This window comes from Lagenorhynchus albirostris, chromosome 2 (genome assembly GCF_949774975.1).
Source record: "Lagenorhynchus albirostris chromosome 2, mLagAlb1.1, whole genome shotgun sequence".
Classification (NCBI taxonomy): Eukaryota; Metazoa; Chordata; class Mammalia; order Artiodactyla; family Delphinidae; genus Lagenorhynchus; species Lagenorhynchus albirostris.
Window position 1 is genome coordinate 73,698,674 of NC_083096.1, and position 13,853 is coordinate 73,712,526.

The following is a 13,853-nucleotide window of genomic DNA, read 5'->3' on the forward strand; positions in this document are numbered from 1 at the left end:
GGCAGTTTCACAGCTCTGTGGCTTGAGCTCCAGGGAGCCAGGGCCCAGCTTCTTGCCACAGCAATGCCTCCTTTCCATTGCACCCTCCCCTCCCTCTCCCATCCCAAAGGGTGGGTCTGCATGCATTCATTCACCTCTGACTTGGACCTGTTTAAACTTGGTCAATATTTACCTCCGGGTCCCATAAAGCAGCGATGCTCCCAGAGGAGCCAATATCCCGAGCCCCAGCAGGGCCATCAGAGGAGCTGCAGGGGGTGGGAAGAGGGGCACTTGAGAGGTGGAGGATTTTCCATCCTGAATTGGCTGGGAATAGATGTGGATTTTGGAACCGTTTAAACATTATCAAAGAAAGGAAATTAAACATCAAGAGGCTAATTAAATCTCTTTAGCATTGCTTAATATGGTGTGAATTAGGCGGCTCTTTCGAGCCTCTCCTGTTCAGCAACTGGATGGAGCTGGTGCAGGCGGTGCCCCCTCCAGAGGGGGCTCCACCCACTCAGGAGGCACCGTGCCCAGCTGGGTTCAAGACATGTCAGACCTTGGGGTGGGGCAATGGCAGTGGGAGCTCCACCCCATTTTCCCTCTGCCACCTCCCTCCTTCCCAGGGGCTCCCCCCCCCCGGAAAGTCCCTTCTGATGGCTAGCATTTATCATTGCTGGGTATCTATGGATACAGAAAGCAAAGGGGAACCCGGCTGCCCTGGAGTGCACAGCTTCAAGAGGGGCCTGAGGGGCCAACCCCTCATTCAGTTCCTTATGTAAAACTTGCACTCCAGAGCATGTAAAAATTCCAGACGAGACCTTTATGGCTCCTTGTCCCTGTCTCCCAGTTGCCCCCTTATTTCTTCCTTTTTTCTTCTGTCTCCATTTTACATGGGGTGTAAGAATAATACGTAAAACTCTATTTCAGGCACTGTTAAATCCTTAACAGCCCATTTTAAATTGAGAAAACAGGTACAGAGAAGTAAAGTAACGTACCGAGGTCCCTCAGCTGGTTAGTGTCAGACCTAGGATGTGAATCCAGGTGTTCTGACACCTGAGTTGATGCTCTGAGCTAAGCCCTCGGGGGAGGAGGAAGAGTAGCACCATATTCTGTGGTTCGCACTCCTCTGGCTGCATATTCAGCCTCCTCTTCTCCCAACCCCCTCCCGCATCTCTTGCCTCCCTGGGCCCCACACACATCGTTGGCTTGTCCTTATCCTCACTTCTCCCTCCAAATCCTGATTTAGGGAGAGACACATGGGTACTCCCAGCCAGAAACGGGTTTGCACTCTGGGCTTGGCTGGAGCTAGGGATCCAGCAAGACCCTACACACAGCAGGGAGAACTACAGCTTTTGTTGCCGAGGTGTCTGTGGGCACCAAGTTTCTGTAGACACTAATGAGATGGTAAGAAGGTAGAGGTGGCCAGAGGAGAAGGGCATATTTGCCCTTTGTTGCACCAGAGAAGGACAAGGGTACACCCCATTTGAGGTGAGGGAGGGAGGGTGGAGGGGATAGAGGGAGATAGGCATTGACCTATGACCCAATTAGTCTAGAACCCTTAGGGAAATTTTCCCGGGAATTCTCACAGAAGGCAGAAATGGGGCAAAGAATCCTTTTGGCCACCTTGACCTGGAGGTGGAACTGAGATGAAAGGTGCAGACACTTTGTGTATGCTCCAGAGGTTTATTCTCAGATACTCATCATTCCCATCTCCATGTAGAGACTTCCACTTGGTCATACCCAGCCCTGACCTGGGTCCCAGCCTCCCTGTTCCCCCATAGCCAGAGCTGGGGATCAAAGATCAGACTTTCCCTGAGGGCCTTGCATCGTGGCAGAGAGGCCAACCTCTCTCTCCCTAGGATGCGTGGATCCCCGCGAAGAGGAGGGGGTTTACCTTGCCCCCTTCACCCAGGTGTCCCTTTGTCCAGGTTGGTAAGCCTGGTAGAAGGGCCACCCTCCCAAGGGGTGCTCTCCATCCACCGCCTGCCCACCTCCTTTAGGGCCACCTGTTCTACCCAGCCCCGCCCCTGGGGCCACAGCCTTGCTCACAGATCCCTGAAGGTGTCTGCCAGGGCCTACCGGGGCTCCCGCCTTAGGAAGCAGTACAGCATGGGGTTGAGACAGCTGTTGCTGTGTGCCAGGCAGGTAGTGATGCGGAAGACATAGGTATGGATGGTGTAGAAAGTGCTGTCCCAGGGCACCAGGTCAGACTTCACCAGGACACCCCAAAGAGGGACCACGTGGTTGGGGAACTAGCAGAGGAAGAAGGAGGCCAGAAGGATGTGGACGGAGCGGGCCACGACTCTGCTGTCCTGCCGTTGCCGCAGCCGCAGGAAGGCCAGGAACAGCAGGTAGCTGGTGGTGATGATGCCCAGTGGCACCATAAAGGCCAGGACCACCCTTTGCAGCTGGTAGGCCCCTAGCCGATACCTGCTGGGGAAGCGCAGCAGACACAGATGCATGCCAGTCACCTCGCCCTTGGCCCCAAAGACAGCCGTGGGCACCGTCACCAGGGCAGCTGCCACCCACACGGCCAGGGTGGCCACACGGGCCCAGAAGAGCGAGAGGTGGGTGCCGGGTCCTGCAGCCATGGCCACCACCCAGTATTGGGCAACACTCAGCGCCGTGATGAAGAAGATGCTGGTGTAGATGTTGAGGACGGTGGCTGTCAGGACCATTTTGCAGAGGGCACCTCCGAAGGGCCAATGGAAGTCCAGTGCCGCCTCGGCTGCCTAGGAGGGGAGAGTGAGTGCCAGCCCCAGGTCTGCCAAAGCTAGTTTAAAGACAAAAGTGTCGGTGGGCAGGGGGCTCGCCGAGCGCAGTTACCCAGAACCCAGAGTCCGGCCAAATTTCCCAGCAAGCCGATGTCCCCCACGAGCCCATAGGCCAGGGCAACCCTCAGGGCTAGGAATCCAACAGGCATCATATCTTCATCAGCACTCAGCACACTGCCTCCAGAGGTGTTGACCCAGAAAGCAGGCGGGGGCACAGAGGTGTTGGGCGTGGGCATCGCAGGGCATCAGACGTCGGTGGTGCTGGGCAGAGGGGCCAGGGGTGCCTGCCAGACTGGCAGGGGCCACCTAAGGCACTCAGCAGGACGGTGTATATCTGAGCGCTTCTCTGCTTCTCTCGGGGCCTCTGGCTGCCTGGAGACCCAGCCCACGCCCACACCTCAGGGGGCGGGTGGTGGAGGGACAACCTGCCTCTTCTCTGTTGGTCTTGGTGGTGGGTGGGGCAGGGTGAGAGAGAACCTGAACGTTGGGATAAATGTGTTTGTGTTTGTGTAGAGCTCTATGCAGAAGAGGATAGGGGGAGGGAGAATGATCCCACTATGCAGGGCAGCCCCAAGCCTCCAATCCAGGGAGAGGGACACAGATACCCCATCTCAGGGATGACAGGAACCAAACTGGAGCCCCCTCTAATCCTAACAGTGTTCAGGGGCCCCCTTCTCTGCAGAAAATGCTCCCTTGGAGCCAAGGGGAAGGGGCCTGGGAGGGAGCATGGAGGCAGGGAATCAGAATAGGTATTTGAGAGAGAAAGAGCAGAAGTTCTGGGGTCCCAGGTCTGCTCCTCACTCGCTGTGTGACTATGGGTGAATTACTTTACTCGCCTGAGCCTCAGTTTCCTAGCTTAAATTTTTCAGGTAAAAGTCTCTGCTTTACGGGATTGGTGTGGTAAAATGAGGTAACACATGAAAAAGCACTTTATACATTGCTATTTGCATGAGTGATGATTATTATTTTTTTTTTGCGGTACGCGGGCCTCTCACTGCTGTGGCCTCTCCCGTTGCGGAGCACAGGCTCCAGAAGCGCAGGCTCCGGGTGCGCAGGCTCAGCGGCCATGGCTCACGGGCCCAGCCGCTCCGCGGCACGTGGGATCTTCCCGGACCGGGGCACGAACCCATGTCCCCTGCATCGGCAGGCGGACTCTCAACCACTGTGCCACCAGGGAAGCCCGAGTGATTATTATTTCAAAGGAAAAGTTGGGGGTGTTTGTGGCACAAGGGAGCAAGGTACCGAGCAGCTATTATCACCATGCCCAGGGAACAGTGCCAACTAAAACACAGGTTGGAATTCATTGCAGCGTCAAGTGACTTTGAGGCTAAGGGCAGGGAGGAAAAGGGGAGAGGAAGTCACAGCTTCCTGTTCTCTCCCTACTGGGGAACACAGCCTACGAGGACCTGAGCAGGCCTGGGGCATGCCCTCAGTTCTCTTCTTGCTAAGAAGTCCTGTAACCTCTACCACTCCCACTGCCATTTCACCCTTTCCTTCTCTAATCTGTGGAGACAGAAGTCAGTGGTACCCCCTACTCTCTCCTGCAACCCCCAAACCCCCTTTCAGAGGTGTGGTTTCTGAGATATACCCTCACCACACCTCATCCTGCCTCCCCATGATCTCAGCCCTAAATGGAAAAAGTGCATCATTGGGTCCTCCCCTTTTGTGCCCGTATCCCTATCCTTTGCAGAATTTGCAGTGATGGGGGAAAATAGAAGACGTGGGGCGAGGGGCAGGGTGTAGATAAAAGAATGAGGCTTTTTCAAAATATTCAGCACCTTCCTGTCCTCTGCTAGCTAACTAAGATGTTTGACGTTCAGTTCCCTTGAGTGCTAGGGGAGGAGAGGGGCCCTTTCAGGATAATCAACAATGGGTTTGATGAACCTTATAGGAGAGACCCAGGGGTGAAAGAGATTCAGACTGGGTGCCAGGATGTTTGGGTCCTTCAGCAAGGGATGGGTGTGAAGGGGGTGGCCGAAGGGGAGTGCCCAGCCCAAGTTCAGGTGAGCCCCAGGGGCTACCTCCCGGCCTCAGGGACTGCTCCTGTGTGACTTGTGCCAATCACTCCCTCTCTCAGGGCCATGTTTACTCTTCCACCCATCCTGCATCACCTTGTCCATCTGGCAGCCACGATGTCTTTTAATGCACTGGACCTATTGTCTCTTGGCTTGGAAAACAGAAGCTGGGTCAGAATTTCAGGGTTCTGCTTTCCATTTGAAATATCCGGTCCTCTGATCATTTTTTTTTTTACCTTTATTCTTTTCTAATCTAAATCCTTTCCCTTGGTCTGAGACTATCAACACTCCTTTGTGGTTATGTAGAGAGGTGGTGCCGCCAACTGACCAAGTTTAAGAACTTCACTTTGGGCCCCTTCATTTTAGTATTTTGTTAGTTTGTTCCTTGATTCATCCATTCATTCACTAATCACAGCATTTCTTGAACACTTACTATGTGCCAGGCACTGTGCTAGATGCTGGGGAGACGAAAACATAATATGGTCCCTATCCTCATAAAATATAATAAGCTTTTTGAGATGGGTGGGCTTTTCAGATCCTCTAGTTCAGTTTCTCATTTTGTAGGGTGTGAAAGTGACTTGTCCAAGGCCACAGGGGAAGTAGTGGCAGAGTGAGGATTTGAGATAAAAGTCTTCTGACTCCTAGAATCTAGCTCTTTCCAGTACATCACAAAACCCTTTGGGCATTTCTTTCCACCTCTAACCTGTTGCCCTTCCGGAGTGCCAGAAGTGACAGACCCTTCCCTTGGGGAGCGCCAAAGGAAAGAGCGGCAGGATATGGACAGAAGGATAGCGACAACTCTGCTTTCGATGCTCTTCCCCCACAACTGCTGGAGGAAGAGGAGGGACTGGACCCAACAGAAACGCTTTTGCCATCTCTCACGTTCATATTACCCTCTAGAGCCGTACTTTTCCAACCCCATTTTCTATCTCAGAATCCAAGTACCTGTAGTGGTAGATTACAGTGTCTCCCTTTCGTAAAAGGGACTTCCAACATCTGGGCCTTCCCCTCAGTCACCTGAATATCCTCCCCTCCCTCGTCCACATGTCTTTTCAGCCCCACATCCCTGTCCTGCACTCCAAAGCCTAGGCAAAGAGGAATTGGGGGAGGTGGCAGAAGAGACTGAGTTATCCCTCCACAGAGCATAAAGAGAAGGGATCTTGGCATTTGTATTTATGACAGCGGAGACTGAGACTAGCTGCTTGGAGGACTACAAGTGGCAGGAGGAGGGGACCTGCGCCTAATCCAGGTCGCTAACCTCACATCAACCCAATCAGCCACCACCTCTACTACTTCATGTGTCTGTCAAGGGCTACTGGAGAAAATCCTCCAGTCTTGGTAAGGGACATGGGCAGCTTCAGCGCTAAAGGGCAACTTCTGAATCAATCTCTGTCTCTCTCAACTTTATATTTTGGAAGAGCTTTATATTTACAGAAAAATTGCAAAGGCAGTGAGAGTGATCCATCTCATCCATTTTCCACATTAAGATGAAGCTGCCAGGGCTTCCCTGGTGGCGCAGTGGTTGAGAGTCCGCCTGCCGACGCAGGAGACATGGGTTCGTACCCCGGTCCGGGAAGATCCCACATGCCGCGGAGCGGCTGGGCCCGTGAGCCATGGCCGCTGAGCCTGCGCATCCGGAGCCTGTGCTCCGCAACGGGAGAGGCCACAGCAGTGAGAGGCTCGCGTACCGCAAAAAAAAAAAAAAAAAGAAGATGAAGCTGCCAGAGCATCAAAAATAAAAAATCTTCGAGATAAATCTGACAAGAGATGTACCAATACTTGTACACTGGAAACTACAAATCACTGCTGAGAGAAATTTAGAAGATCTTAATAAATGCAGAGGTATACTGTATTCATGAGTTTGAAGACTCAATAATAAGATGTCAGTTGCCCTCATAATGGGTCTGTAGATTCAATGCAATCCTAGTCAAAATTCTAGCAGCCTTTTTAAAAGAAATTGACAAGCTGATTCTAAAATCCATGTGGAAGTGCAAATAGCCAAAAGATTTTGTAAAATAGCCAGAACAATTCAGTAAAAAGACTATAAAGTTGGAGTACTCATGTATCCAATTCCAAGCCTTTAAAGCTACGGTAGTCAAGACAGTGTGATAATAGCAAAAGGATAGACATATAAATCAGTGGAATTGAGAGTCTTGAAATAGGCCCACATATTTACAGTCAACTGATTTTCCACAAAGCTGCAAAGGCAATTTACTAAAGAACACATAGTCTTTTCAACAAATGATTCTGTAACAACTGAACACCCACATTAAAAAAAAAAACAGCGTGCATGAGAGAACTTCAGTCCCTACCTCGCACCATGCACAAAAATTAACTCAAAATGGATCATAGATCTAAATGTAAAACCTAAAACTCCAAAACTTATAAAGGAAAACAAAGGAGAAATTTTTTATGACCTTAGGTTAGGCAAAAATTTCTTAGATACAACATCAAAAGCACAATCTGTAACAGCAAGAAATTGATAATTGGGCTTCATTGAAATTAAGAACTTTTTTTTAGCTTATTTTTTATTGAAGTATAGTTGGTTTACAATGTTGTGTTAGTTTCTGGTGTACAGCAAAGTGATTCAGATATATATAACATCTTAATGGAAAACCCTGAACTTTTTGGCCAACCATACACACACACACACACACACACACACACACACACACACACACACAGGGTATATACGCATATATACACATATGTATGTATTCTTTTTCATACTCTTTTCCATCTTATAAAGAACTTGTATCTGGACTTCCCTGGCGGTCCAGTGGTTAACACTCCGTGCTTCCAATGCAGGAGGCATGGGTTCGATCCTCCTCGGGGAAGATCCCACATGCTGCTTGGTGTAGCCAAAACAAACAAAGAACAGCAACAACAAAACCTGCATCTAGAATATCTAAGGAATTCTCACAATTCAATAATAAGAAAACAACCTTATTTTTTAAAAGGGGTAAAAGATTTGAACAGATAGTTCATCAAAGAAGACATACGGATAGCAAATAAACACATGAGAAGATGCTCAACATCATTAGCCTCTAGGGAAATGCAAAGTACAACCACAGTGAGGTAATACTACATTCCTGTTAGAATGTCTAAAAAAAAACCCTGACCATACCAAGAGTTGGTGAGGAAGTAGGGTACCAAAACTTTCATACATTGCTGATGGGAATATAAAATTATATGATCACTTTGTAAAACAATTTGACATTTTCTTAAAAAGTTAAACATAACTCCATATGTCCTAGTCTTTCTACTCCTAGGCATTTACACAAGAGAAATGAAAGTACACATTCGCATAAAGACTTGTACACCAGTGTTCACAGCAGCTTTATTTGAAGTAGCTTAAAATGGGAAACAACTCAAATGGATAACCTAATTTTCTATCAACAAGTGAATGGAGGAATAAATTGTGGTATATTCATACAATGGAATGGTACTCCACAATTAAAAGGAATGGATTACTGCTATGTGCAACAGCAAGCATGGAGGAAAGAGCCCCGATGGCTGCCAGGCCATGGTTGTCCCTTCCCGTTTGCCTCACTGAAGCATCTGTTCCTCCTCCATCTGTTCAACATTCCAGGTCCATCTACAATGCAGCCAAGTCCTGCCTGTCCCAGCCTCCAATCCTAGCAGTGTGCTCCTCTGAAACAGGACAGCCTCATTTCTGACTCCATTTGCTCTGGGCCAGATTCACTCTAGAGTGTCCCACACTGGGCATCCCAGGCTGTGGCTCTGAGCATCCTAGCCTTTCTGTCTTCTAAGGCCCCCTACATGAAAGGGAGGTTTCCATTTCAGATGTCAGGTATTCACCTTCCTGAGAAAGGAATGGGACAGATGCCTCCCCATGCACATGGATGAGCAGAGGCTCTTTCCAGGGCCACTGTTCTAAAACCAAACAGAGTTTAAGTCTTCAGTAATGGACACTGCTAGTCAATTTCTTGGTGGGATACCCTGCTATACTCTATACTAACATTGGTATCTGACTACAACTTACAGTGTCCAGCCTCAGAATGAGGCTTTGGCAATGCATGAAAATCTTTTTACATGTCCCTGATCAGCTTGATCTTTCATACATTCATCCAAAATGCATTTCCTGGGCATCTGGTAAGTGACAGGCACCATGCAGCCCTGGGATACACAAAGGTGATTAAGACATAGCTCCTGCCCTCAAAGAGCTCACTCTTAGTAAAGGCAGCATAAACAGTACTTGTAAATACAGCATGAAAGGTACTATACTAAAGATTTAATAGAGAGTTCCAAGGTACTACAAAGGAAGAGGTGTTTAGCTTTACCTGGGATAGTCACAGAGATGAGTTTTGTACTAAGCCTTGAAATATCAGTAGATGCTTGTCCAGGGAAAGGGCATTTCAGGTGATGGGAACAGTATGATCAAAGACTTGGGGGCATGCAACTGCATGCAGGATCTGGGGAAATGCAAATGTTTCAGCATGGTTGGCACAATAGTGTGTGTACCAAGGAAAAGACCAGGAAAGATGGGTGGGGGAGGCAATAATGAGGTTATGGAGGACCTTAGGCCAGGCAGAGACGCTTAGATTTTATCCTGTAGAATAAGAAGCCACTAAAAGCTTTTAATCTAAACAGTGACAGAATCAGATTTATTTTTTAAAATTATCTATCTATTGACAATGTGAAAGACCATTCAAGGAGGTTGAGAATGGTAGGAGAAGAAATATCAATTAGGAGGCTTTTGTAAACAGGGGCTGGGATAGTTAGGAAGTAGAGGAGGGAAGAAATATGGATTATGTTTAGGAAATAGAATCAAGTGACTGGGGATGTAAAGAGCAGGGAGGTACTAAGAATGACCACTGGGCTTCCCTGGTGGCGCAGTGGTTGAGGGTCCGCCTGCCGATGCAGGGGACGCGGGTTCGTGCCCCGGTCCGGGAAGATCCCACATGCCGCGGAGCGGCTGGGCCCGTGAGCCATGGCCGCTGAGCCTGTGCATCCGGAGCCTGTGCTCCGCAACGGGAGAGGCCACAACAGTGAAAGGCCCGCGTACCGCAAAAAACAACAAAAAACAAACAAAAAAAAACCCAAAAAAGAATGACCACCAGTATATAAGCTTGGGGAATTAAGTACATGGAGAGTACGTGAATGGATGGCTGGATCGATGTATAGCAGATGTATAGCATTGGCTTTAGAAAATACAGGAGGAAAAGGAGGTTGAAAAATTTGTGAACATTTGGGTATAGTGATCCAATATGCATTTAACTACATGGTCTGGAAAGAGACCTGGTCTTGAAGATCTAGACTTCAAAGGTTTCAGTGGAAAGTTGTCATGGGTAAGCTCATAGAAGGAAAGGTCCAGTAGTTTTGTGACCATGTTGGTTGCTTTCATAGCATCCATGTCCCTCTCTTCCTTTCTAAAGAACCTAATTCTGTTCCAGTACCCCTAATTCTGTTCCAGTATCCATTCCTCAAGAGCCCCGATGACTTGGAGAAAGCTAACTCCATCTCCAGCTCTAGGAGTGGATCCTGATTAGTTTAAGCCCATCACAATGTAACCATCCTCTTGACAGTAATTGGTTCAAGAGTCAAGGATTAAGCCAATCAACACGTGACATTATCCTGGTAAGTGTTATTAGTCCACAGGTTGGTCCAATCAGACTGAACTGGGGGAAGGATTTTTTTTTTTTTTTTTTTTTGCAGTACGCAGGCCTCTCACTGTTGTGGCCTCTCCCTTCGCGGAGCACAGGCTCTGGACGCGCAGGCTCAGCGGCCATGGCTCACGGGCCCAGCCGCTCCGCGATATGTGGGATCTTCCCGGACCAGGGCACGAACCCGTGTCCCCTGCATCGGCAGGTGGACTCTCAACCACTGCGCCACCAGGGAATCCCCGGGGGAAGGATTTTTATTCTAGAAGTGGCAGAGAGGATTTCTTTCTCTTGCTGGACCTAAACATAGAAACATGTGCCCCAGTTGGTGTTGGCCATCATCTTGTCAGCATGAAGGAAGCCAGTCTAAGGACAAAGCCTTCCCATGGAGGCAGGCAGAGCAGAGAAGCTGAGTGCACACCATCTATGGACTTGTAGCTATGAGACAGAATACATTTATTATTGTTCAAGACATTTTGAGTTAGGTTTTCTGTTATTTGCTATGAGAAGCACCCTGGTTCAAGCAGAAGGGAATGCAAGATAGATCAGTAAATAGTATTTTTTATGGCAGAAGGAACCAGAAATTTATTGCTTACTACAGTAAGAGAGAGACATGTTAGTCAGACATTATCTCTATGGGCAGAGCAGACTGTAAATCTTCTAGCTACAAGATTTGGGGAAGCTGGAGTTCAGGAACTGGTGGATTTTCAGAGGTATAACTAGATAGATATCATCCATAGCAGATGATTAGTCTTATGAGACTGCTGTTGATTGAAGATTGTCTGACTTTGGGAAATGAGGGCCTGACACTGGACGGTGTTCACTAAGGTGAGTCGTTCATTGATTCAACAGATTTAAAATAGGTTCTGATGGCTACAGAATAATCAAATCAGTTTTTCTTTGAGCTCGTGGGAATTTTTTTAATTTAAGTATTAATTAATTTAAAATTAATTTAATTTAAGTATTCCTCTTCCTGTCCAAGAGCAATCTCTATATCTGTGTTCTTAAATCCTTCTCTTTCCAGATCCTGCTCCATCAGTCATTCTCTTCCTCTTGGGTTTTCTACAGTTCCTCTTTTATTGCAAGGAACAGAAACCCCCTTGAGTTACTTCTAGTGCTGAAACCTGTATTTAAGGACAGGTTATGTTTATTATACCAGAGTCCTTCAAACATCCTCACCGTTTTGCCTACCTATCCCTGCCTTCTCTTTCCTATCTTCACTGCAACAGGTGGGCATATTGGCATGAACGAGTAGAGCCAAGAATGCATTTTTAGACTTTCAGTAGATCTGAGTGGATTCAGGTGAGATACTGGGAAGACAATACAGTACAGCCCTCAGGAAGCAAGTTTTATTCCTTTTGCTTTTCATTGGTTCCTGTTTCTGCTTCTCTCAGCACACCTGCTCCGGTCTCCTGCTTCTCTTTGCAGACTAGCTCCATCTTACACCTTTTAGAAAATAAGCAGCCAGACATCTGATGTACATTACTCGAGGAAAACACAATTACAAAAAATTTCTTAATTAAAAGGGAGAAAATACAATGTATCCCCCAGCATATCAGCACCATATATTGGTCAAATCCTCAGAGTTATTTTACATCCCTCAGCTCAGCACACCAGCGTTATAGGGCAAGCATTCCATTGATACTGTAGGGGTACCCACGGGTGGGTGACAGTGTGTTTGAGGACATGAGTGAATTCCCAGCACCAGTTTGCTGACTCACATCCTTAGATGTGGAGGGAGTTCCTTAGTCAAAACATTTGATTACATCATTTTTGCTTATTGGGAAGTTTTCCTTTCACCTCTGATCTTTAGATCATCCCTGAGATAGTCACTGATAAAAAATTTCCCCCCAAGGAGTAGAGCTCCTAAAATATTTCTTTTCTGCCATTATCCTTTGTACTTGGGATTAAGAATCTCTGGAGAGGTTGAGATGCCTTGCCATGTTGATCTGAGTCAAACACAGGACCCAACAGTTCAGGCTTAGTGTTTTTCTGGCAATTCAGTTCTTACAGAACTTTAGTGGGTTGCCTCTCCTTTTTGCTTCTAAGGGTGCCATGTTGTTGTTCCTATTGTTTTACTGTTGTGATAACCTTCTTTTTCCTCCTTTTTTTTACTTTTGGTATATTTTTCTTTTGGCATAATTACAGATTTAGAGAAAACTACAAGAATAGTACAAAGAATTTCTGTATCCCCTTTACTCAGATTTCCCAAATGTTAACTTTTTTTTCACATTTGCTTTTTTTTATAAGTTTTTTTGTTTTGTTTTTTAATTTTATTTATTTATTTATTTATTTATTTATTTATGTCTGTGTTGGGTCTTCGTTGCTACACGTGGGCTTTCTCTAGTTGCAGCGAGTGGGGGCTACTGTTCCTTTCGGTGCGTGGGCTTCTCATTGCGGTGGCTTCTCTCATTGTGGAGCACAGGCTCTAGGTGTGTGGGCTCCAGAGCACAGGCTCAGTAGTTGTGGCATGTGGGCTCCAGAGTGCAGGCTCAGTACAGTTGTGGCACACGGGCTTAGTTGCTCCGCGGCATGTGGGATCTTCCCGGACCAGGGCTCAAACCCGTGTCCCCTGCATTGACAGGCAGATTCTTAACCACTGCGCGACCAGGGAAGTCCATATGGGTTTTATTTGAACTCCAAGTTGTCACTGCCTTGGAGTTGGTAGATGGCCTAATACTACCTAAATGAGCACCAGGAAATGCACAGTCACTGGGATTCATATGTCATTTTTTTTGGCCATGCACCAAACAGGAAGAAAAAATGACCTCAGCCTAACCTCTCATACTTTAGAGAGACTTTTTTCAATTAGCAATATAAGGAAGTGCTGTTGAATGGAGTTTAGAAAATCAGACTTGGTTGTACCATTAGAGAAATTTTGTTGGGGAAATTCTGAGAGAACTTGAAAATAAATGAACTCGGACTTCCCGCGACAGTGAGAGGCCCGAGCACCGCGATGAAGAGTGGCCCCCGCTCGCTGCAACTGGAGAAAGCCTGCGCGCAGAAACAAAGACCCAACACAGCCAAAAATAAATAAATAAATAAATAAAAATTAAAATTAAAAAAAGGTGAACAAATAGACAAGACCCTGGCAAGGCTAAGGAAAATAAAGATAAAAGAAAAAAGAGAGAAGAGAAAGAAACAGCCATACAAATGAAATTAAAAGAATAAGAGACCTTTAGTCAAATTTCATGCAAAACATTTTAAACTCTGAGTAAAATGGATGACTTTTAAATGACTAAAATTAACTCAAGGGCTTCCCTAGTGGCACAGTGGTTAAGAATCCGCCTGCCAGTGCCGGGGACACGGGTTCGAGCCCTGGTCCGGGAAGATCCCACATGCTGCGGAGCAACTAAGCCCCTGCGCCACAACGACTGAGCCCCCACTCTAGAGCCCGAGAGCCACAACTATTGAAGCCCGCACGCCTAGAGCCCGTGCTCCACAACAAAGAGAAGCCA

At 47.3% G+C, this 13,853-nt stretch overlaps 1 protein-coding gene across 1 annotated transcript; it reads right to left on the reverse strand.

The window, feature by feature from the left end:
* Nucleotides 1-1,886: 1,886 nt before the first annotated feature.
* On the reverse strand, nt 1,887-3,075 carry RXFP4 (relaxin family peptide/INSL5 receptor 4). The gene is given in 2 exon segments (XM_060142304.1): nt 1,887-2,785; nt 2,788-3,075. Coding segments are annotated over 2 exon segments (1,104 nt in total). The 5' UTR covers nt 2,993-3,075.
* Nucleotides 3,076-13,853: the final 10,778 nt, after the last annotated feature.